This window comes from Pseudophryne corroboree, chromosome 4, assembly GCF_028390025.1.
Source record: "Pseudophryne corroboree isolate aPseCor3 chromosome 4, aPseCor3.hap2, whole genome shotgun sequence".
Lineage (NCBI taxonomy): Eukaryota > Metazoa > Chordata > Amphibia > Anura > Myobatrachidae > Pseudophryne > Pseudophryne corroboree.
In genome coordinates this window covers 772267771-772292927 of record NC_086447.1, presented here as the reverse complement: position 1 = coordinate 772292927, position 25157 = coordinate 772267771, and the positions used below count along the sequence as shown (strand labels likewise).

General features: G+C 45.8%; 1 protein-coding gene across 2 annotated transcripts in view; it reads right to left on the bottom strand.

Annotated features, from left to right (window-relative positions):
- Positions 1-25157, bottom strand: part of LPGAT1 (lysophosphatidylglycerol acyltransferase 1) — a 301292-nt gene that overhangs the window by 227929 nt on the left and 48206 nt on the right. Inside the window, exons 2-3 of one of the 2 annotated variants that reach the window (XM_063918251.1) lie at positions 22586-22850; positions 824-901 (exon numbers count right to left, since the gene is read on the bottom strand). In XM_063918251.1, coding sequence (XP_063774321.1) covers positions 824-901; positions 22586-22823 — 316 coding nt within the window. In that variant the 5' untranslated portion in view covers positions 22824-22850. The remainder of the gene's footprint in view (positions 1-823; positions 902-22585; positions 22851-25157) is intronic. The other variant, XM_063918252.1, reaches the window with a different exon arrangement.

Sequence of the window (25157 nt, the reverse complement as noted above, 5' to 3'; positions counted from 1 at the left end):
TGAATTGTGTGAATGTACACACGCTTTGTTTAATGCACAAAGTTATAAAAAATATTGTCTAAAATTATCTTCAGGCTGTGTGTATAAGGTGTATATGAGACATAAATGCATTCTGTGCTTATATTTAGGTCCCATCACCATGATATCTCCTTATGGTATGCAATTATTCCAAAACACGGAAAAATCCGATATCCAAAATACCTCTGGTCCCAAGCATTTTGGATAAGGGATACTCAACCTGTAGTAGTGTCCTGCATGTTCTGTATATAGAAGTATGCCGGTACAGCAATATGTTTATAGTACAGTACTGTAAAATAGCAGTGGGCCGTGTATAGAGGTTGGGGCTGCGAGACCGGCGGTGGGGATCCCGGAGGTAAGCATACCGACCCCGGGATCCTAACCGACGAATGCTGGGAGGGGGGGGGGAGCGCCACAGAGCCCCTGCGGGGTCAGTGGCTCGATGCAATTGACACAGGTTCTATTCCCGCTCTATGGGTGCCGTGGACACCCACGAGTGGGAATAGCCCTCGTTAGTCAGCATGCCAACTGTCGGGCGTTCGATCGCTTGAGATCCTGGCGTCAGCATGGTGACCGCCGGAATCCCGAGTGGCGATCACATGACCGCATCCCATGTATAGCAGTATGTTGCCTATAGTAGTGTTGTATATAGCAATACAGTATGTATAAAAAAGTGTGCCGTGTATAGTAGCATGTTGTGTGTGCATAGTAGTGTGCTGTGTACAGTAGTGTGTGGTATAGCGATGTGCTGTGTATAGCAAAACAAGAATAAAAATCACTACAGGAGATACTGAAGTACAGATACCAGAGCAAGCTTGTACTTGTGGTTCTCCAAGATCCATCTTGCCTTGGCAGCCTGACCATGCTGGTACCTGTAGGTTCACTATAATAAAAAAAGAAATTTATTTGATAAATTGGATTTTGCTTGAAGGGAAAAAGCCCAGTTTTATTGATAGATATGTTTTGAAACTATTCACTCATAACATACAGAAGCGGGCAGGCACGGGGGTCTATTCATGAAGCAGGGAGAAGTGTGGAAAAGTGAGCCAGTGGAGAAGTTGCACCTTGGAATGCAGAGTTACAGGGGCAATTCCCAATCGTGGGTGTCCACAACACCCATAGAGGGGTAAAAGAACCTGTGGCAAGCACAGAGAGGCAGCAAGGGGGTTGGTTGCACTTGTCCCCCTGCCAGCATTATGGCGGCCGGGATCCCGGCTTCGGTATGCTGACCGCTGGGATCCCAGCTACCGGCATACCATACCTAACCCAAGTAGGTGTGTAGGACAGAGTATTAGTTGGACAGAATAGTTGGACGGTTGGTCAGTTGAAGGAAGGTTGGTCTGATGTATGGCCAACTGTACTCTATATCCAGGCAATTGGGACTTTCAAAGCCATAGAGGCTTTACTTTCCCCTAAGAAATGACACAGATTATTAGCAAATAGACCTGCTGGTGTTGGGTTACTCAGATGCAGATGCAGTATAGCTACAACATGCTCACCAAACGTGGAGAAAAGGAGAGAAAGTATCTGTGTGAACTGACCCATAAATATATTTATAACACCTCAAGTACATAAACCCTTCTCATATTCACAGCATTTACGAAGGCTGGACATGAAAAAGGTGATCGATCGCCAGGATAACATTATCAGTCTCCCAGAGGACCAATGACAAGTGATACAATAAACACTACGCAGCTTATTAACTGTGGTTAAACAGAGTACAGCGACCACAAAAGAGGCAGCGATCCACATCCATAATGATCCTTTAGATCTTTTTGAAATAAACCATACAAACCATGTAATGGCGATGTTAGAATGTGTGAATAAATGTGCATCACACTATGAGCAATGCTAGCTCTAGAATGTTTTCACCTGGCACTACCCAAGTTCCTGAATTTAAAGTAAAGTGAGAGCTTAGCCTATGATAATCGTACTCAGTGAGGAACAAGACCCTGGTTAAGTCCAAAAAGGAGAACAATAAATTATGCCATCTGATTGGTCCTTTCAAATACCGATGACCGGATTTGGAAACACACTTGCTTATCTGAAAAACCACAATAATACCACCTGACAGTAATCCCTATTGTTTAGAGATTATAAATACTAGCCAGCTGGCGAAAGCATAGGACATGACAGGAGGGTAGTGTTAGCATATTGGCTACTTCTTACTACAATAATGATACAGGTGTCTATACATGTAGGTACATACTGCACATGTGTGCGTGTGTGTCTGTAAAATTAATATACCGATTCATAATAATGTTAATAGACTATACAGGGTGGAATTCAATTGTTTTTAAGGCGTCTAAACTAGTGGGTGTCTATCGGAGCTATTCAACTGTTGCTCTGATCAGATGCGCATTGGTCGCGGCAGTCACATTTCTGCTCACACCACCCCCAGAGGTGGCAAGCTGAAATGTGCAAAAAGTTGGCTATTTGGGCACCCAAAAAGCACTTTCTGTTGGCGCCCATTAGTTTAGTTGTGTTTAGCAGCTTTATGCGGCAAAACTCGACTAACTGGGCATTTAGTACCTCAGGAGGCTGCAGGAAGAAATGTCACCCCTGCGGCTAATGAGCATCTAAACGGAGGAATAACTGAATCCCTTAGGGACTGATACTCCTCTAGTAGCATGGCAGCTTGCTAAACATATCGTACCTTGGTGCCGATTGATTTGTTTTGTGGGTGTCCACCAGGGCTATTCAGTTGCTGTCCCCGTTGGGCAGCGTGCATTCCCAATATGCGCACCGACTAGTACAAGGTTTAGCAGCTGAACCCATCTAAAGTACAGGTCTGAAACCACAGAGTTTACGCACAACTCTGCTCGCACCTCAGGAGGCTGTGAGCTAAAAGGTGTCTCCCTGACTGACAACCTATGTGACCTGTATCTTTTGCACCAGGCAATGCAGAGGGATACGCATCATGAGATGTGTACAGCTTTGCATGATCGTGTTGGGGGGTGGGGGGATTTGGGGGGCTGATAAGCGCTGTTTCTATTTGTTTTGTTTTTTAAATAACGGTAAATTTACACCCATTTTTTCCCCAACAACTCTGCATCAGTCGCTTTTCCAATACGAAATAACCTATTTTTTCTTACCTCTGCAGATCACAAAATGTCAAAGCACAAAGAGAACATTCCCCTGTATAAGGCTGCTGTTCTCAGGTTCGATTACTCCTGGGGACTGACAGGATGTTCTGCACCACGGGGCCTGAATGACCAGGGCAATACTCTGAATAGATTCCGGGCTCCCCTTATAGTGTTTAGTACAGAATTATACACAGGAGGAAGGCAAACGTCTGACTGCAAAGCAATACTGATTAATATGATCTTTATCTTGGGAATTAATATGCTTATGCACAAGGGTTTCATTATTGCAAAGGGAAAAAAAATAAACAATTTATGATGAAGGTACAGATAATGCACCAGAGGGACAACTTGCGAAGAAATCTCTGAGGGTAGAATTTAAAATTATCTTCTTTACCTAGTGAATTATACAGATTTAGTGGCTCTATGACACTATGGGGGTAATTCAGAGTTGCTTGCAGCAGCAAATTTGTTAGCAGTTGGGCAAAACCATGTGCAGTGCAGGGGTGGGGACAGATATAACATGTGCAGAGAGAGTTAGATTTGGGTGGGTTATTTTGTTTCTGTGCAGGGTAAATACTGGCAGCTTTATTTTTACACTGTAATTTAGATTTCAGTTTGAACACGCCCCACCCAAATCTAACTCTCTCTGCACATGTTATATCTGCCCCACCCCTGCACTGCACATGGTTTTGCCCAACTGCTAACAAATTTGCTGCTGCGATCAACTCTGAATTAGGCCCTAAGTCCGCCTTCCACATAGACCAAATCAGTCACAGAACCTGTATATTTTATAGGCTTCGTTCCCACCAGTACTCAGGGGAGGCCAGCTATTTCAGGATTGTCCAATAAGCATGGAAATGCAGTCTCATATCGCACTCCCTGAGGAAGGCCCATAGGGGCGATACGCGTTTGAGGATCAAGCAGCTACATACAACATTTGCCTGATATCTACAGTACTACCCCCTGGACGCCACCCCAAGTCTCCTCTCCAGCGAGCAGAGTTGAGCGGTCAGCATGCCGAGGAACAATTAGGAACAGCGTGTTCTCGTAGAGCACGTAGCACCCGGAAGTCTCGGATGCTGGTGGTCCCAGGCTGTGTGTAAACGGGAGTGCAGGCCTGTGCACACCCCACCACCGGCTCTCACCAGTAATAGGGACTGGGCACCAGGAGAACACACAGGAATATTTTCGGCGGCAATAGCCGCCCACCAGCCGTGGAGAAGGGTAAGTTTTATGCAACTGGTGGATGCGGGACGCTGCTCCACCAGGACATAGAACCCCTACATCCAGCATTCTTTTTGATTAATCATTACTTCATCATTTGAACTGTATTGACGGAATACCCATATTAACTAATTAACCTTTTAAACTTTGAGTGCAATCATTGATTCATCGGGATTTGTACCCACACCAATCATATGAAGCATTGTGACTTCAGTATCGAATAAAACCTTTATATTTGTATTATACTCATATTTGTCTACTTTAACCATATATATATATATTTATTCACATTTGTATGCAGAAACTCCTATCAGTCATTCCACCTAGCAGATGAGTTGCACAGCACCAGTATATTATACGACCTAATACCACTTAGCGTTGACCTCCATCAACTTATCAGTTGATACCTGCCAACATGGAAATGCAGCATATCAACTGACTAATCAACTAAGAACCTGTGACATTACCTGACAGAGATACAAAAGGCTCTATAAAGCTGGGTACACAATGGAGAGATGTCGACAAGGATTGCAGTTTCTTAACGATGTACTTGCTTCACTCCGTGGGATCGATTCAATTCAAATCGATGTTAATAACGAAGGGAAGGAGGTCCCACAGCTATTCAACTGTCCTGATCGCTAGTCAGGAGATGCCAGTTATCGCACCTTAGGCCGCGTGTTTAGTCACGAGAACCATCATTTTTCGATTTAAGTGCCTGCTGCGATGCTGTCTGCGTCACACTAAAGGCAGAAAACCGCATTGCGGCACTAGTTTAGTAGGATTTCTGCTCGCACCTCAGGAGGGATGCAAGAAGAAATCCTCTGGTCAGGCTTAATAGCACTGGCAATTGAATAGCTCTGGGATCTCCTTCCTGGCACTAGTAACATCGTTTTGAATTGAATCGATTAGTACGGGTGGCTGCACGTCCGTGACGGAAGCTAGGTTTGATGTGCTGCACATCGATATTGCTAGCGTCCTCGTTTATGCTAATGGAGGACGGAACACAATCGTTCCATTCTTAATTAAACTTGTTCCAGTGTGTACACTCAATCTGGGGCTCAAGGGCATTCGTTCCGATGTTGGAACAAACACCCATCGCTCCAGTGTGTACCGAGCTTTAAAGTTGGATATAAAAGTCAATCATTTTGCAACAGATACACATTTACATGATGCATAAGAGTGCGTATCCCGTCACGTTTGGAGAGGCAAAAGGTGTTACCAAGCGTATTCAGCACACTGTTACACCATGGGGGTCATTCCGAGTTGTTCGCTCGCAAGCTGCTTTTAGCAGCTTTGCACACGCTAAGCCGCCGCCTACTGGGAGTGAATCTTAGCATATCAAAATTGCGAACGAAAGATTAGCAGAATTGCGAATAGACACTTCTTAGCAGTTTCTGAGTAGCTCCAGACTTACTCGGCATCTGCGATCAGTTCAGTCAGTTTCGTTCCTGGTTTGACGTCACAAACACACCCAGCGTTCGCCCAGACACTCCTCCGTTTCTCCAGCCACTCCAGCGTTTTTCCCAGAAACGGTAGCGTTTTTTCACACTCCCATAAAACGGACAGTTTCCGCCCAGAAACACCCAACTTCCTGTCAATCACATTACGATCACCAGAACGAAGAAAAAAACCTTGTAATGCCGTGAGTAAAATACCAAACTGCATAGCAAATTTACTTGGCGCAGTCGCACTGCGGACATTGCGCATGCGCATTAGCGACTATTCGCTCCGTTGCGACAAAAAAAAAAAACGAGCGAACAACTCGGAATGACCCCCCATGTTCACCCTTTAGAAGCCATATCTCTTGCTGGTTCTGAATAGCTAGTGCAATGGTACAGAATAGGATAAAAGGCGACTATCAGCACAGGGATGCGGTCATGTGACCGGCGCTCGGGATCCAAGTGGTCACGATGCAGACACTAGAATCCCAAGCACTCTAAATGCCCGCCGACAGAATGCCGACCCACAGAGTCTATTCCCACTCGTGGGTATCCACTACAACCACAGAGTGGGAATAAAGCCTGTGGCGAGCGTGGGATCCCAGTAGCCAGCAACGCGTTTCCAACTGGCAGCACTACCTAGCTGCTTATGATTGGCTGATTCTGTATTGATAATTGATTTCTCATTGACAATTAGGGATAAATGTAATAGCCTGTTGGAAGCAGTAAGTGTGGGATTTTTCGGTTGGTTATGCTATGTAAACGATTGCCGCTTTAAAAATCCGGCCAGATTGCACAAAATCCCGCACTTAAGGGCCATACACACTAGACGATATATTCTGCAGATGTGAACGATGACGATTGTGAAGAGCAGGGTTGAAATACCGGGTCACTCGACCTGGTACTTTAACCCTGGACCCATTTCACACTGCACATGAACACGGGTTTTGCGCGTTCATGTGCCAAAAAATAAGAATTTACTTACCGATAATTCTATTTCTCGGAGTCCGTAGTGGATGCTGGGGTTCCTGAAAGGACCATGGGGAATAGCGGCTCCGCAGGAGACAGGGCACAAAAAAGTAAAGCTTTTACCAGATCAGGTGGTGTGCACTGGCTCCTCCCCCTATGACCCTCCTCCAGACTCCAGTTAGGTACTGTGCCCGGACGAGCGTACACAATAAGGGAGGCAATTTGAATCCCGGGTAAGACTCATACCAGCCACACCAATCACACCGTACAACTTGTGATCTAAACCCAGTTAACAGTATGATAACAGAAAGAGCCTCTTAAAGATGGCTCCTTAACAATATAACCCGAATTTGTTAACAATAACTATGTACAGTATTGCAGATAATCCGCACTTGGGATGGGCGCCCAGCATCCACTACGGACTCCGAGAAATAGAATTATCGGTAAGTAAATTCTTATTTTCTCTATCGTCCTAAGTGGATGCTGGGGTTCCTGAAAGGACCATGGGGATTATACCAAAGCTCCCAAACGGGCGGGAGAGTGCGGATGACTCTGCAGCACCGAATGAGAGAATTCCAAGTCCTCTTTTGCCAGGGTATCAAATTTGTAGAATTTTACAAACGTGTTTTCCCCCGACCACGTAGCTGCTCGGCAGAATTGTAATGCCGAGACCCCTCGGGCAGCCGCCCAAGATGAGCCCACCTTCCTTGTGGAATGGGCCTTAACAGATTTAGGCTGTGGCAGGCCTGCCACAGAATGAGCAAGTTGAATTGTGTTACAAATCCAACGAGCAATCGTCTGCTTAGAAGCAGGGGCACCCAACTTGTTGGGTGCATATAGTATCAACAGCGAGTCAGATTTTCTGACTTCAGCCGTCCTTGAAATGTATATTTTTAAGGCTCTGACAACGTCCAACAACTTGGAGTCCTCCAAGTCGCCAGAGGCCGCAGGCACCACAATAGGTTGGTTCAGGTGAAACGCTGATACCACCTTAGGGAGAAAATGCGGACGAGTCCTCAGTTCTGCCCTATCCGAATGGAAGATTAGATAAGGGCTTTTATAAGATAAAGCCGCCAATTCAGATACTCTCCTGGCGGAAGCCAGGGCCAGTAACATAGTCACTTTCCATGTGAGATATTTAAAATCCACCTTTTTCAATGGTTCAAACCAATGGGATTTGAGGAAATCTAAAACTACATTTAGATCCCACGGTGCCACCGGAGGCACCACAGGAGGCTGTATATGCAGTACTCCTTTAACAAAAGTCTGTACCTCAGGAACTGAGGCCAATTCTTTTTGGAAGAATATTGACAGGGCCGAAATTTGAACCTTAATAGATCTCAATTTGAGACCCCTAGACAATCCTGATTGTAGGAAATGTAGGAAACGACCCAGTTGAAATTCCTCCGTCGGAACACTCCGATCCTCGCACCACGCGACATATTTTCGCCAAATGCGGTGATAATGTTTCGCGGTGACTTCCTTCCTTGCCTTAATCAAGGTAGGAATGACTTCTTCTGGAATGCCTTTCCCTTTTAGGATCTGGCGTTCAACCGCCATGCCGTCAAACGCAGCCGCGGTAAGTCTTGAAAGAGACAGGGACCCTGTTGTAGCAGGTCCCTTCTCAGAAGTAGAGGGCACGGGTCGTCCGTGACCAACTCTTGAAGTTCCGGGTACCAAGTCCTTCTTGGCCAATCCGGAGCCACTAGTATTTCTTACTCCTCCTCACCGTATAATCTTCAATACCTTTGGTATGAGAGGCAGAGGAGGAAACACATATACTGATTTGTACACCCAAGGTGTTACCAGTGCGTCCACAGCTATTGCCTGTGGATCTCTTGACCTGGCGCAATACTTGTCCAGTTTCTTGTTGAGGCGAGACGCCATCATGTCTACCATTGGTCTTTCCCAACAGTTTATTAGCATGTGGAAGACTTCTGGATGAAGACCCCCCTCTCCCGGGTGTATATCGTGTCTGCTGAGGAAGTCTGCTTCCCAGTTGTCCACGCCCGGGAAGAACACTGCTGACAGTGCTATTACGTGATTCTCCGCCCAGCGAAGAATCTTGGCAGCTTCTGCCATTGCACTCCTGCTTCTTGTGCCGCCCTGTCTGTTTACATGGGCGACCGCCGTGATGTTGTCCGACTGAATCAACACCGGTTTTCCTTGCAGGAGTGGTTCCGCCTGGCTTAGAGCATTTTAGATTGCTCTTAGTACCAGAATGTTTATGTGAATAGACTTTTCCAGGTTCGTCCATACCCCCTGGAAGTTTCTTCCTTGTGTGACTGCACCCCAACCTCTCAGGCTGGCGTCCGTGGTCACCAGGATCAAATCCTGTATGCCGAATCTGCGGCCCTCCAATAGATGAGCCTTTTGCAACCACCACAGAAGATATACCCTTGTCCTTGGCGACAGGGTTATTCGCAGGTGCATCTGAGGATGCGACCCTGACCATTTGTCCAACAGATCCCTTTGGAAAATTCTTGCATGGAATCTGCCAAATGGAATTGCTTCGTAAAAAGCCACCATTTTTCCCAGGACTCTTGTGCATTGATGTACAGACACCTTTCCTGGTTTTAGGAGGTTCCTGACAGGTCGGATAACTCCTTGGCTTTTTCCTCGGGAAGAAAAACCTTTTTCTGAACCGTGTCCAGAATCATCCCTAGGAACAGCAGACGTATCGTCGGAAAACAGCTGCGATTCTTGGAATATTTAGAATCCAGTCGTGCCGTCGAAGAACTACTTTAGATAGTGCTCTTCCGACCTCCAACTGTTCTCTGGAACTTGCCCTTTTTAGGTCGTGCAAGTAAGGGATAATTTAGATGCCTTTTTTCTTGTCGGCCATTACCTTGGTAAAAAGGCCCGGGGTGCCGTGGATAATTCAAACGGCATCGTCTGAAACTGATATTGACAGTTCTGTACCACGAACCAGAGGTACCCTTGATGAGAAGGACAAATTTTGGACATGGAGGTAATCCTTGATGTCCAGGGACACCATATAGTCCCCTTTTTTCCGGTTCGCTATCACTGCTCTGAGTGACTTTATCTCGATTTGAACCTTTTATGTAAGTGTTCAAAACATTTTAGATTTAGACTATGTGTCACCAAGCCGTCTGGCTTCAGTACCACAATATAGTGTGGAAAAATAATACCCTTTTCCTTGTCGTAGGAGGGGTACTTTGATTATCACCTGCTGGATATACAGCTTGTGAATTGTTTCCAATGCTGCCTCCCTGTCGGAGGGAGCCGTTGGTAAAGCAGACTTCAGGAAGCTGCGAGGAGAAGATGTCTCGACTCTCCAATCTTTACCCCTGGGATAATACTCGTACGATCTAGGGGTCAACTTGCGAGTGATCCCACTGCGCCCTGAGACTCTTGAGACTACCCCCCCACCTTGAGTCCGCTTGCACGGCCCCAGCGTCATGCTGAGGACTTGGCAGACGCGGTGGAGGGCTTCTTTTCCTGGGAAAGGGCTGCCTGCTGCAGTCTACTTCCCTTACCTCTATGTCTGGGCAGATATGACTGGCCTTTTGCCTGCATGCCCTCATGGGAAAGGAAAGATTGAGGCTGAAAAGACGGTGTCTTTTTTAGCTGAGATGTAACTTGGGGTAAAAAAGGTTGGATTTCCCAGCTGTTGCTGTGGTCCCCAGGTCCGATGGACCGACCCCCAAATAACTCCTTCCCTTTATACAGCAATACTTCCATCTGCCGTATGGGATCTGTATCACCTGACCACTGTCGTGTCCCTGACATCTTCTGGGAGATATGGACAACGCACTTATCTTGATGCCAGAGAGCAAATATCCCTCTGTGCATCTCACATACATATATATAGAATGCATCCTATTAAATGTTCTACATGAATAAAATATTTTCAGTCAGGGAATCCGACCAAGCCAACCCAGCACTGCATCTCCAGGCTGATGGCGATCGCTGGTCGCAGTATAACCACCGTATGTGTGTATATACTTTTTAGGATATTTTTCCAGCTTCCTATCAGCTGGCTCCTTGAGGGCGGCCGTATCTGGAGACGGTAACGCCACTTGATAAGCGTGTGAGCGCCTTATCACCCTAAGGGGTGTTTCCCAACGTACCCTAATTTCTGGCGGGAAAGGGTATAACGCCAATATTTGCTATCGGGGTAACCCTACGCATCATCACACACTTCATTTTATTTTATCTGATTCAGGAAAAACTACAGGTAGTTTTTTCACTCCCACATAATACCCTTTCTTGTGGTACTTGTAGTATCAGAAACACGTAACACCTCCTTCATTGCCCTTAACGTGTGGCCCTAATGAGAAATACGTTTGTTTATTCACCGTCGACACTGTATTCAGTGTCCGTGTCTGTGTCTGTGTCGACCGACTGAGGTAAATGGGCGTTTTTAAAACCCCTGACGGTGTTTCTGAGACGCCTGGACCGGTCCTAATAGATTGTCGGCCGTCTCATGTCGTCAACCGACCTTGCAGCGTGTTGACATTCTCACGTAATTCTCTAAATAAGCCATCCATTCCGGTGTCGACTCCCTAGAGAGTGACATCACCATTACAGGCAATTTCTCCGCCTCCTCACCAACATCGTCCTCATACATGTCGACACACACGTACCGACACACAGCACACACACCGGGAATGCTCTGACAGAGGACAGGACCCACTAGCCCTTTGGGGAGACAGAGGGAGAGTCTGCCAGCACACACCAAAAACGCTATAATTATATAGGGACAACCTTATATAAGTGTTTCTCCCTTATAGCATCTTTTATATATATACAATATCGCCAAAATCAGTGCCCCCCCTCTCTGTTTTAACCCTGTTTCTGTAGTGAAGTGCAGGGGAGAGCCTGGGAGCCTTCTCTCCAGCTTTTCTGTGAGAGAAAATGGCGCTGTGTGCTGAGGAGATAGGCCCCGCCCCTTTTTCGGCGGCCTCGTCTCCCGCTATTTTTGAAGTTAGGCAGGGGTTAAATATCTCCATATAGCCTCTGTGGGCTATATGTGAGGTATTTTTTGCCTCTAACAAGGTTTTTATTTGCCTCTCAGAGCGCCCCCCCCAGCGCTCTGCACCCTCAGTGACTGTTGTGTGAAGTGTGCTGAGAGGAAAATGGCGCACAGCTGCAGTGCTGTGCGCTACCTTTATGAAGACTCAGGAGTCTTCAGCCGCCGATTTTGGACCTCTTCTCTCTTCAGCGTCTGCAAGGGGGCCGGCGGCGCGGCTCCGGTAACCATCCAGGCTGTACCTGTGATCGTCCCTCTGGAGCTAGTGTCCAGTAGCCAAGCAGCAAATCCACTCTGCACGCAGGTGAGTTCACTACTTCTCCCCTAAGTCCCTCGTTGCAGTGATCCTGTTGCCAGCAGGACTCACTGTAAAGTAAAAAACCTAAGCTAAACTTTCTCTAAGCAGCTCTTTAGGAGAGCCACCTAGATTGCACCCTTCTCGTTCGGGCACAAAATCTAACTGGAGTCTGGAGGAGGGTCATAGGGGGAGGAGCCAGTGCACACCACCTGATCTGGTAAAAGCTTTACTTTTTTGTGCCCTGTCTCCTGCGGAGCCGCTATTCCCCATGGTCCTTTCAGGAACCCCAGCATCCACTTAGGACGATAGAGAAACTAGTGTTCAGGGGTGGTGGTGTGAAAGGGGTATAAAAAAAAAGGTGACAATTCCAAAGATATCGTTAGTTTTTTATATTGTTAGATTTTAATAAACGATATGAACGTTCTCGTTCATTAATGAATGAGAACGCATTCATATCGTTTAGTGTGTAGGAACCAACGATGAGCGATGCACAGCCCCACGCTCGTTCATCGTTGGTGCCCAGTCGCTTATGCATGCAGGCCAATATGGATGAGTTTGTCCATATTAGCATGCTCTGCTGTGGAGCCGGGTGACGGGGGAAGTGAAGAAACTGCAGGCACGACAATCGGTTGGTTCACTTGAAAAGATGAGACCACTTTTGGCAGAAAGTGAGGACGAGTCCTCAACTCTGCCCTATCCACGTGAAAAACCAAGTATGGGCTTTTATGTGATAAAGCCGCCAATTCTGAAACACGTCTTGCCGAAGCCAATGCCAACAACATGACCACTCTCCACGTGAGGTATTTCAACTCCACAGTTTTGAGTGGTTCAAACCAAGGTGACTTGAGGAAACGTAACACCACGTTAAGATCCCAAGGCGCCACTGGAGGAACAAAGGGAGGCTGAATATGCAGCACACCCTTCACAAAAGTCTGTACTTCAGGAAGAGAGGCTAATTCTCTTTGACAGAAAATGGATAAGGCCGAAATTTGGACCTTTATGGACCCTAATTTTAGGCCCAAAGTCACTCCTGTTTGAAGGAAGTGAAGTAGACGGCCCAAATGGAACTCCTCCGTAGGAGCAGCTCTGGCCTCACACCAAGAAACATATTTTCGCCATATACGGTGATAATGTTTTAACGTCACGTCTTTCCTAGCCTTGATCAGGGAAGGAATGACCTCCTCCGGAGTCCCTTTTTCTGCTAGGATCCAGCGTTCAACCGCCATGCCGTCAAACGCAGCCGTGGCAAGTCTTGGAACAGAAAGGGCCCCTGCCGCAGCAGGTCCTGCCTTAGAGGAAGAGGCCACGTATCTTCTGTGAGCAACTCTTGCAGCTCCGGATACCAAGTCCTCCGTGGCCAATTTGGAACAATGAGGATTGTTCTGACCCTGCTCATTCTTATTATTCTCAACACTTTGGGTATGAGAGGAAGAGGAGGAAACACATAGACCGATCTGAACACCCAAGGTGTCACCAGAGCGTCTACCGCTACCGCCTGAGGGTCCCTTGACCTGGTGCAATACCGCTTTAGCTTTTTGTTGAGACGGGATGCCATCATGTCTATTTGAGGCAGTCCCCACCGACCCGTGATCTGTGCGAAGACTTCTTGATGAAGTCCCCACTCTCCCAGATGCAGGTCGTGCCTGCTGAGGAAGTCCGCCTCACAGTTGTCCACCCCCGGGATGAACACTGCTGATAGCGCGCTTACATGGCCTTCCGCCCAGCGTAGAATCCTGGTCGCTTCTGCCATGGCCACTCTGCTCCTCGTTCCGCCTTGGCGGTTTATATGAGCCACTGCCGTGACATTGTCTGACTGAATCAGAACCGGTTTTTCCCGAAGCAATTCCTCCGCTTGACGCAGGGCGTTGTATATGGCCCTAAACTCCATGATGTTGATGTGGAGACAAGTCTCTAGATTTGACCAGAGACCTTGGAAATTTCTTCCCAGTGTGACTGCTCCCCAGCCTCAGAGGCTTGCGTCCGTGGTCACCAGAACCCAGTCCTGAATGCCGAACCTGCGACCCTCTAGTAGGTGAGCACTGTGCAGCCACCACAGGAGAGATACCCTGGTCCTGGGAGACAGGGTGATCCTTCGATGCATTTGTAAATGGGACCCGGACCACTAGTCCAAGAGGTCCCATTGAACAGTCCTCGCATGGAACCTGCCGAAAGGTATGGCCTCGTATGAAGCCACCATCTTCCCCAGGTCCCGCGTGCAATGATGAACTGAAACCTGTTTTGGTTTTAATAGGTTCCTGACCATGGCTATGAGCTCCTGAACCTTTTCGACCGGAAGAAAAACCTTTTTCTGGTCTGTGTCTAGAATCAGGCCCAAAAAAGTCAGACTAGCTGGGACTTCGGTATATTGAGAATCCAGCCGTGTAACTGCAACGTCTTCATGGACAGAGACACGCTGTCCAGCAACTTCTCCCGAGATCTCGCCTTTATGAGGAGATCGTCCAAGTATGGGATAATTGTGACCCCCTGCCTGCGCAGGAGCACCATCATTTCCGCCATTACCTTGGTGAAAATTCTCGGGGCCGTGGACAGCCCAAACGGCAACGTCTGAAATTGGTAGTGACAGTCCTGCACTGCAAATCTCAGGAACGCCTGATGAGGGGGGAATACCGGAACATGAAGGTAAGCATCCTTTATGTCCGGGGACACCATCCAATCCCCCCCCCTCCAGGCTGGCGATGACCGCCGTGACCGATTCCATTTTGAACTTGAACCTCTTCAAGTACAGGTTCAGGGATTTTAGGCTTAAAATGGGTCTGACCAAACCGTCCGGTTTCGGGACCACAAACAGGGTTGAGTAATATCCCTCTCCTTGCTGGAGATGAGGAACTGTGACAATCACCTGTTGAATATACAATTTTTTGGATTGCTGCCAACACTAGCTCCCTCTCTGACGGGGAAGCCGGCAGAGCCGATTTGAAAAACCGGCGAGGAGGCAAGTCTTCGAATTCCAGCCCGTATCCTCGAGAAACAATCTCTAATGCCCAGGGATCCACCTGCGAGTGAACCCAGACGTGGCTGAAAAACCGAAGACGAGCCTCCACTAGATCTGCCTCCCCCCGGGAAGCCCCAGCGTCATGCGGTTAACTTTGCAGACGTAGGGGAGGACTTCTGCTCTTGGAAACTAGCTGTGTGCAGCTTCTTTCCCCTGCCTTTCCCTCTGGCAACAAAGGACGATCCCCGTACCATTTTGTTTTTATTGGAACGAAAGGATTGCATTTGATAATGAGGTGCCTTTTTTGTATGCTGCGGGGGGACAAGGTCCGAGAGGCCGTCTCCAAACAACTCCTCCCCTTTGTAAGGCAAGGACTCCATATGCCGCTTTGAATCGGCGTCTCCCGTCCACTGTCGGGTCCACAAGAGCCGCCTAGCAGAAATAGACATAGCGTTTATTCTGGAGCTTAATAAACAAATGTCTCTCTGAGCATCTCTCATATACAAGGCAGCATCTCTGATATGCTCTATGGTCATTTGAATGGCATTCCTATCTAAGGTGTCAATCTCCGTAGATAAGGAATCTGCCCATGCCACAACCGCACTACAAACCCAGGCCGACGCCATAGCCGGTCTAACAATAGTACCTGAATGAGTGTAAGTGTGCTTCATGGTAATTCCCTGCCTGCGATCAGCAGGATCCTTGAGGGAAGCCGTATCCTGAGAAGGCAGTGCCACCTTTTTACACAAGCGTGTCAGCCTTGTCTACTTTAGGCGAAGATTCCCATCGTATCCTATCCGTTTGTGGAAAAGGATACGCCATAAGAATCCTTTTGGGAACTTGTGGTCTCCTATCCGGAGATTCCCAAGCCTTTTCGCACAATTCACTCAGTTCAAATAAGGACGGAAAGGTGACTTCAGGCTTTTTCCCTTTATACATGTGTACCTACCCTCGTGTCAGGGACAGGGGGTTCCTCAGTAATATGCAAAACCTCTTTAATGGCAATAATCATGTACCGAATACCTTTTGCCACCCTCGGCTATAATTTTGCATCCTCACAGTCGACACTAGAGTCAGTATCCGTGTCGGGTCGGTATCTGTGTCATCGATCTGAGATATGGTGCGCTTCTGAGACCCCGAAGGGCCTGGCGCCACAGGGACAGGCATGGACTGGCTACCTGACTGATCCCTAGCTTCAGCTTTGTCTAACCTTTTATGCAATAGATTGTCATTTGCATTCAAGACATTCAGCATATCCACCCATTCCGGTGTCGGTGTTGCCGACGGCGACATGACATTCAAGCACTCCCCCTCCACATTAAGCAAGCCTTCCTCGTCAAACATGTCGACATACGCGTACCGACACACTTCACACACACAGGGAACCTCTTTTCTGAAGACCGTATCCCCTTCAAGGCCCTTTGGAGAGACACAGAGAGAGTGTGCCAGCACAAACCCCAGCGCAATGACCCTGGAGACCAACACAAAATGTTTTTCCCCCAGCCGCGCTGTATAATATGTTATCCGCCAATTATGTGCCCCCCCCTCTCTTTAACCACCCCTTCACCGTGTGTAAGCAGGGGAGAGTCCGGGGAGCTTCCTCTCAGCGGTGCTGTGGAGAGAAAATGGCGCTGGTGAGTGCCGAGGGAGAAGACCCGCCCCCTCGGCGGCGGGCTTCTGTCCCGCTCAAACTTACTAAAATATGGCGGGGGCTCTTTTATATACATGTACAGTGCCCACCTGTACATGTATATTGTCTTTTGCCATAATAGAGGTGTTATATTGCTGCCCAGGGCGCCCCCCCCTGCGCCCTGCACCCTTACAGTGACCGGAGTATGTGAGGTGTATGGGAGCAATGACGCACAGCTGCAGTGCTGTGCGTTACCTCAGTAAAGCTGAAGGCTTCTGCCGCCTGACGTCTTCTGACTTCGGTTCTTCTGGCTCTGTGAGGAGAAAGAGCGGCGTGGCTCTGGGGGTGGACGCCCAGTAAGAACCTGTGTTCACCCCCTCTGGAGCTAATGGTGTCCAGTAGCCGAGGAAGCAGAGCCTATCTTAGGCAAGAAGGTCTGCCCCTCTCTCCTCAGTCCCTCGATGCAGGGAGCCTGTTGCCAGCAGTGCTCCCTGTAAAAAAGTAGAAAAAAATCCAAACAAAAATGCTTCTAGGCAGAGAACTCAGGAGAGCTCTCTGCAGTGCACCCATCTTGCTCTGGGCACAGTGTAAAACTGAGGTTTGGAGGAGGGGCATAGAGGGAGGAGCCAGTGCACACCCAGAGTCCAAAGCTTTCTTAAAGTGCCCTATCTCCTGCGGAGCCCGTCTATTCCCCATGGTAATTACGGAGTCCCAGCATCCTCAAGGACGTTAGAGAAATAAACTTTACAGGCACGGTTCTCTTATGTATTATGACACTTCGTTACATTGTGTACAAATAAAGGTAATGTGACTTTAACAGTTGCTACCAACAATGCTGAGCTGTGTCTCTATGCAACCATTATGTGTAAATACACACACGTGAATGCCTGACATCATCCACAAATACTGTCTTTAAGTGGGCGCACACCAATATGCAAAGTGCCTTTCCCAATGTATATTTGGTGAGCAAAAGCGTACAACTGTAAATCAGCCCCAAAGTGATAGGTCTACTACTAAAAACACCAAGGCCTAACAGTGCAATAATAGACGTAATAAGCGGTGCACATCATGCGTAATATATTCATCATTTGCACAACTAATGGATGCACACGTTACTACAAATAAAATAACGCCCATCTGGCTTGAAGCATAGTTGCCTATGCGTATCGTCCTATACATCTGCAGACGTGGAAAGTCGCCCTCGCAGGGAATAAATGTGCTGAATTACTGAAAACTATGAAGAATTGTTCTATTAAAAACACAGGCTGGCTCCCTGCTATGATTAAACACAGGATCAGATTACCAGTATAATGTACAGGCCTGTGATCTTCTGAAGGTGACAGAGGCAGGGTGCGAGGAAAGAAGTCAGACATGACCTTTGTGAGCACCAGTTTCACATATCACAAAACGAACATCAGCCAATGAGATAACGGCTTTGCCTTCCTGGTAAATCAGTGCAATTACTGGAGAAGGAGCTCTTGGGTTTCAGTATTCTGTATAATGAGTTGGGATCTGCCAATCTATACAGTCTACTCAATCTCTGCTTTCTCTGAGGCAACAATAGTATATTAATTAAACTCAGTCATATAGTACATACTTTAAAAAAAAAAAAAAAAAAAAAACTTTCATAGCACAAAAACGGGTGTGGTCCATTAGATCGACATGAGTTTTTTGACTGTTTTTGGTGCCGTTTTCTTCGTAAAGTGACGGGGAACCCCAATTAATGCTGTACTTCGCTCAGCATGCTTCGGCCAAGGTGCCTCGCTCCACTACTGCTGCGCTCGGCACATTCCCAATTGTAGTCCACGTGGATCGAAATAGAGATAGTATGAAAAAGGTGAAAATATGAAGAAAAAAAATTGTGAAAAACTCATGTCGACCTTTTTGCATGTCGACCTAGTACATGTCGACCTAATGACCACGTCGACCATCAGTGGTCGACCTAATGCTTGTTGACCTAACGACCGCCTCCCCCAAAAAACTCCAGTACAACAAGTAACCTCATATCAGTGAAATACATTAACTTTATTGGTGATGAGTAACTACAACAACAAGCCACATAGTATATCTTACTTGATCATTAAACATTGATAACATCAGGTACATACATATACTGTATATTTAGCAGACAATAACGTGCATGCCTATGTGAGGAAGGGGAAGCATTTTCACAAATGTGCAACACTTCCTACCTAAGACTCCTGAAGGACAATACAACCTTTGAAACAATACACACTACAGGCAGTTAATATGACCTTGTACACATTATTGAGAAATAAAGATACAGATTTTACACACACATGATATATATATATATACATACATACGCAGATACAGTTGGCACTCCAGACACGTAATAATGCAATAACACAGCGGTGCATTAGCGGTCAACGTTTCAGGAACCATTATCCCTTTTATCAAGACATCATACATACATACATACATACATACACATTCGCCAAGTCACTATGCAGTGTAGTTCCCCACTCACCCCTGGCCATTCACTGTCCTGTCTGTCCTTCGTAGCACTGGGAGCCAAGTGCTGCAGCTCCCACTGCACATAACGGAGAAAGGACAGACCATTCGCAATTTTATACATCTATAACAGATTTTTTAATTAGAGCACCAAGTTTTATTTCAGACTTTTTGGTCCAATACTGGGACATTACTACATGTGTGTGCTTGTCAGTCTGAAAACTTTTTGATTTCATAATACTTTCTATTGCTGAAGAGAATAAAAAGGTGCTTGCTGGTCTGAGGTGCTTTGTTCTGAAGGAGTGCGGCTTAGAAAACGCATGCATTCCACCATTTCCCAGAATAATTGGCCTGCAATGCTATTGCCTCCACAGACCGAGAGCTCGGTCACACAGCTTTCTTAGCACTTTTCAGATTAATAAACACACGAAAAGCACATTAAAAATAGGTCAAATAAGAGACAGTGGTGCAGTTGCCACCGTTATCTTCTGCCATTTGAGATGTGAAGGCAAGCCTGAGGCTTGGCACTGCACAACCGACATAATTCCAGATTTTCAAGTTACTGTTCAAAAAATAATAATAATAAAAATAATAATAATCCGTTTTGGCAGTTGGGTCACAATTTGATGCCCAGTGTGTGCACATGAATCTTATCAGTGTATAACACTTCTTACACCTCTGTCAAATATTACATCAGAAAGGCCTGCTGAATTTCATATACAATGTAAAACAAATGAGCACGACTGGTAATTGCGGTAATTGGTTTTGTGGCATTTGTTTTCAGTTGCTCTTTTCCCCAGCCTAGCACTGCTAAACCCAAGGTGTTAATTCACATATCCTCCAGGGGCAAGCATGGCTTTCGCTAGCTCGCTATAATCTCTAATTACGACTTGTTCTGATTATGTACTTGGGGTTTTATGAAATGAACATGGAACGCCTTTCTTCACACTTCTGCTGGGCCTGCAGTAGACTTCACTCACCCAAACCATTACATCGTCTGTTTCACTTATTGGTCGGCGGTAAACTGTGCGAAGGGTGGATTGTTAAAGTATCCCCAATTATTTTGCAAGACATTATCCACAAAGCAACATGCACTTTGCACACATATGTATGCTACAAAACACCAAACGCATAAACAATCTCCAAATATGATATGAAAGCACCAGCTAGAGGACAAATTACAAAAAGCAATTGTCCGAGGACTAATCTGGTTCTTTTGAAGGAAGGGTCACAACTATCAGGAGACAGATGCACAAGTACAGTATTTGTTGAAAATTCATTTTAGAGAATATTTTTGCGTTTTGCAGCACTAAGAAAGTGTCCTGATTCAGGGAAGCAGCTGTGTTTTCACACACAGCGGTCCTGTGAAAACATGCTAACGCCGCTGCAGCAGGGGTTGGTACAGAGACGTCCACTGACGGCACCACTGATACACTGCTTGCTTACAATACAACAGTCACTCATCAGGTGTACCACTGGACCTCTGAGCAGAATGTCCATCGCAAGTAAGCTGCTGGAGCCTTTACAACCATGCATACCAGTTAGCAGTTGCAGGCTCAGACACTCCCCTAAAACGGTCGCCACACACTTGCGTTTCTGAATCCACACCCCATGTTATCTCCCACAAATTGTCACTACCTGTCACATTGCTAATAAATCCTCACTGCATCCACTGCTATTTATTAAGCATGCGCAGTGCGACTTATGCCTGCAAAGTACGAAATCCCACTCAACTGCACATTGCGTCTACCTCTTAAATCAGACCCTATGGGGGCTGTTCAATTGTTGTTTTGCGCCCGATCTCCTGTCTAAAGTGATGGGAAATCAGAGGGCGATATTTGAATGTTTTTTTTTCATGCTGATCACGCTCTACAGTGCTGGGTTTAGCCACCTAAAATGGCTAGACCAGACTAAAGTTCAGGGTGCAACGTGAAAAGTGCCAATTTCGACACCCAAAGCAATGACTTTTTGCACATTTCAGCCTGCCACCTCCGGTGGCTGCAGCTGCTTGCGCCAATTTGAGCAACATTGGAATTGCTCTGTCGAGTGCCCAGCAGTGACAGCCACCCGCGCAAACAACTGAATCGCCCCCTACATGTCATCTGCTCATACAGGAGAATTAATATACACATGATGTGCCACGGGCATTGCACATACTGGGTAATTACTATAGCGCAGACATTGTAAGTGTTCCCTCCACCCCTAAAGGGTACGAACTTGCAATGCTGGCAAACATGATGTGCCATTCAAGAACGCAATTGGCACAGATGTCGGGGAACTGAATCCCCCCCCCCTCCCCCCCACCTGTAATATTCAGGACCGTACAATAGGACATTTTAAAATCAACTTCCTGATCAATAATTATAATGGTGACCGGTATAGACATATTTCCCATTAACATGCACAAACAGCGTTGCACTGCATAAATGTCACAACAGAGTTCCACATTATAAAATCTTGCCAACACGGTCACATTTTCCCGGTACCAGACAATACCATGTATGTAGAGACTGGTTGGCAAACAAACAGTTTTACATGAGGTAATCTAGAGGCAAATATAATAACATTTAGAAATACATGTTTGCAGCTTGATATTGGCGGGATTTTCCAATGCTCAGATTCAGCGATCTCAAATTAGTTCCAAACAAACAGAAAGTGCAAATAAGCAGGAAGGAAATTCATAAAAGTGAGCAATGGAAAGTCACACAGCCCCAGAAACCACGCTGACTGGCCGGACTGTACAGCTTTCACCAACTGCTCAAAAAGCTCATTCAGCGACATCCATGCAGTAACCTAATCCACTATTACATAAGGAACATCAGCACTTAAATCACACTCAGACTTTGAAAATAAATGTGTAAACAAAAATAAGCACAATCTGCACTGCAACGAGTAGGACTACATATTCCCACAGACAAATGGTGCGGACTCGCCGTACCAGCCAATCAGTGTGACCTCCTCAATATAACCACATTATAATATCAGCACCCTTCTATTAGCTCTTCACCAATCTATCCTCGAGGCTGCGCGGCTACACCACCAGATTTCAGGAATAATCAATGGATTTGTAAACACAGAGCATGCATGTGAAATAAATAAACGGACAGGACCGGGCCAGCTGATCACGTATTGTCACTTTACTGATCACGATGAATGAACTGACATGCAAACTGTATACACATGAAGTAGGTGAATAAAATCCATTGCAAAAAAACTAAAATGAACAGAACAACTAAAATACCAAAAAAACAAAACTTAAAAGTAAATATTACATAGCGAGACACAATAATTGACATTCTGCTGAGAACGAGGAGAGCACATGTAATTTCACGTTGCATAACTGACTCCATGGAAACGTGTGCTGAACAGGAAGTCCGTAGCGCACAGGAAAATAACTTCCCTATATATTAGCCAATTTGCATTTTACTTGGCTAAACAGTTGCATTTGTTCAGATCGATTTCATATGGTCATAAACATCCTAAAAAGGAAGGCTTACCTGTGTACCCCGCAGTCCAGCCCCACGATGCTACCATAGCCAAGAGCCATTTAAACATGACTCCTTCAATACACCAGAAAAGTTTTCTGTCTACAAGTCTGATAGGTTGCAGAGCTACTAAATATAATACATAGGATGGAATAGCAACCATATTATTGATGAACATGAAGGCGAACCGTACGACAATTTTCAAAATAAGAAATCCCATCTTCCTGATCCTATCCAAGGTGACTGCCATCTTGCCCACGCAGAGCCAAATCAGTGCCTGGAAGCAACAAGATGGGGAAAAAAAGAGGGACAAGGGTAAATCAGCAATATCTGACATTAGGAAACAATACAGGATATAAAATATCAATACTATATATAAGATTTATTTAGAATAAAAAAATTAAAACTATAGCATAGCATTAATGGCTGCACAAAATAAAGACATGTAAAGGGTTACAGAATGGATATGGAGAAGCACTGCTATAGATAAGGTTGTGTGTTGACATGCAAATCTTGATTAGAATTACTGTGTGTCACACAGCCTAGCAGTCCCTGCCAAAACAGCCTCTTTGCTAATAAGGATGAGCGTCTACTATCACAAAGCTGTGACATCCATCTCCTAACACTCCTCCCTCACTTACACACAGACAGCCCTGAGAAAAACACTACACAATGAAAACATTGCCCAGGTCCATTTCTGTCACTTGGACAAGGTCGCACGACAAATGGCAGTCCTCATCCTACAAACCAATCCTGTGTGTGCAAGGACAGCCCAGAGTTACACACAACTTAATAAGATAGCTAAAATGGAAAATAAATTCAAGTTTTAGTCTCAATTTCATACTGCTGGCAAAGTTTATGCAAGTATTACTGATGAAATCCTCCCTTATATTTCTAGGGAAGTTAAAAACGTTTGCACATTAGGGAATAGTATATAAATCAGGAAATGGGGGGGGGGGGGGGGGGGGGGATATAATTGTTTATGAACACCGAGACGCACCCAATCTCCCGTCTAAAGTGACGGGAGATCAGGGGCTTTATTAATTTGTTTTTTATTGCACCATTCACGTCCAGAAGTGCCAGACTTCGCAGTGTAAAACAGCTAAACCAGACTAAAGTTCTGGGCGCGACATGAAAAGTGCCACTCATGTCACCTTTTGCACATTTCTTCTCACCAGCGCTGGGGGGCTGCAAGAAGAAAATGTCCACGCTGTAGGCTATACGCTCCAGAACGGAGGACCATTTGAACTGCTCCGTTGGGCGCCATCTAGTGGCTGCCAGCATGAAAAAAAATTGAATACCCCCCAATGTTTGCAGAGCCTTACAGTATAATACTAATACACGCAGCCCAAAAAAAAAAAAAACACACAACTATAAATCAGCAGAGTCTCAAAATATTGTCAAAATCATTGCCTCACTCTGCGCAAGATCCGAGTCTCTAATCCATTACTTGCTCCCATTCCCCGTTACAGGATTCTTTGTTGGATGCACCCACAAAAGACTTTCCTCCAAGCTTTCCTCGAAAGCTATTCAGTTTATAAAAATGTTTTAAATGCCTTCTTAACCCCCATACAGGTTTCCATCTTTTTACACAGTTCACACAGAACTTGAAGGTGTTCTCTTTCGATGCACAAAAAAAAAAAAAATGCTCTAACCCCAGACCTACATTGCAGAGTGACTGGATCATACAGCCCACTAAGATCTTTTTACCCTTTCAATATAGCTGGATCAATATGGATTACGTGGCACTTAGCCTTACAGGGAATAATTCTATACCCAACACGCAAGGCATCAAGTTTTCCCTCGTACTTCAAAGAGGTGCAATATAAAACTTGCAATGTTGGTACTACCATAAGTGCCCCAATGAATGCTGCCCCAATTCCCTCCAGAGAGGGAAAGCTCGCCTCTGTCTAATAAAAAGACAGGGTATTTACATAATCAGTGTCTGTTCCTTACTTTAAAGCACAATGGAACATGCTCATGCAATATAAGGATCACAAAAAATAATAACACTTGATGTGAGAATAAAATAATCCAAAAATAAAAAACACAAAATAGGAGCAATTAAATTTCGCAAAACATAATAGAAAAAATAAATAATAATAATAATAATAATAATAAATAATGTAGCCAAAGGGGGATTATTGATCCTTAGAACCAGTGTAAATAGAAGAACACACTGCACAATCATATTTCATTTATTTTTAAAAAGAAAAAACCTCTCACAGGTAGACAGACAACATCACTCAGATTGTACAATTCTAAACCGCATATTGGGGGTAATTCCAAATTGATCGCAGCAAGATTTTTTTTTAGCAATTGGGCAAAAATAAGATTTTACTTACCGGTAAATATATTTCTCGTAGTCCGTAGAGGATGCTGGGACTCCGTAAGGACCATGGGGAATAGACGGGCACCGCAGGAGATAGGGCACTTTAAGAAAGTTTTGGACTCTGGGTGTGCACTGGCTCCTCCCTCTATGCCCCTCCTCCAGACCTCAGTTAGGGAAACTGTGCCCAGAGGAGATGGACAGTACGAGGAAGGATTTTTGTAAATCTAAGGGCGAGATCCATACCAGCCACAC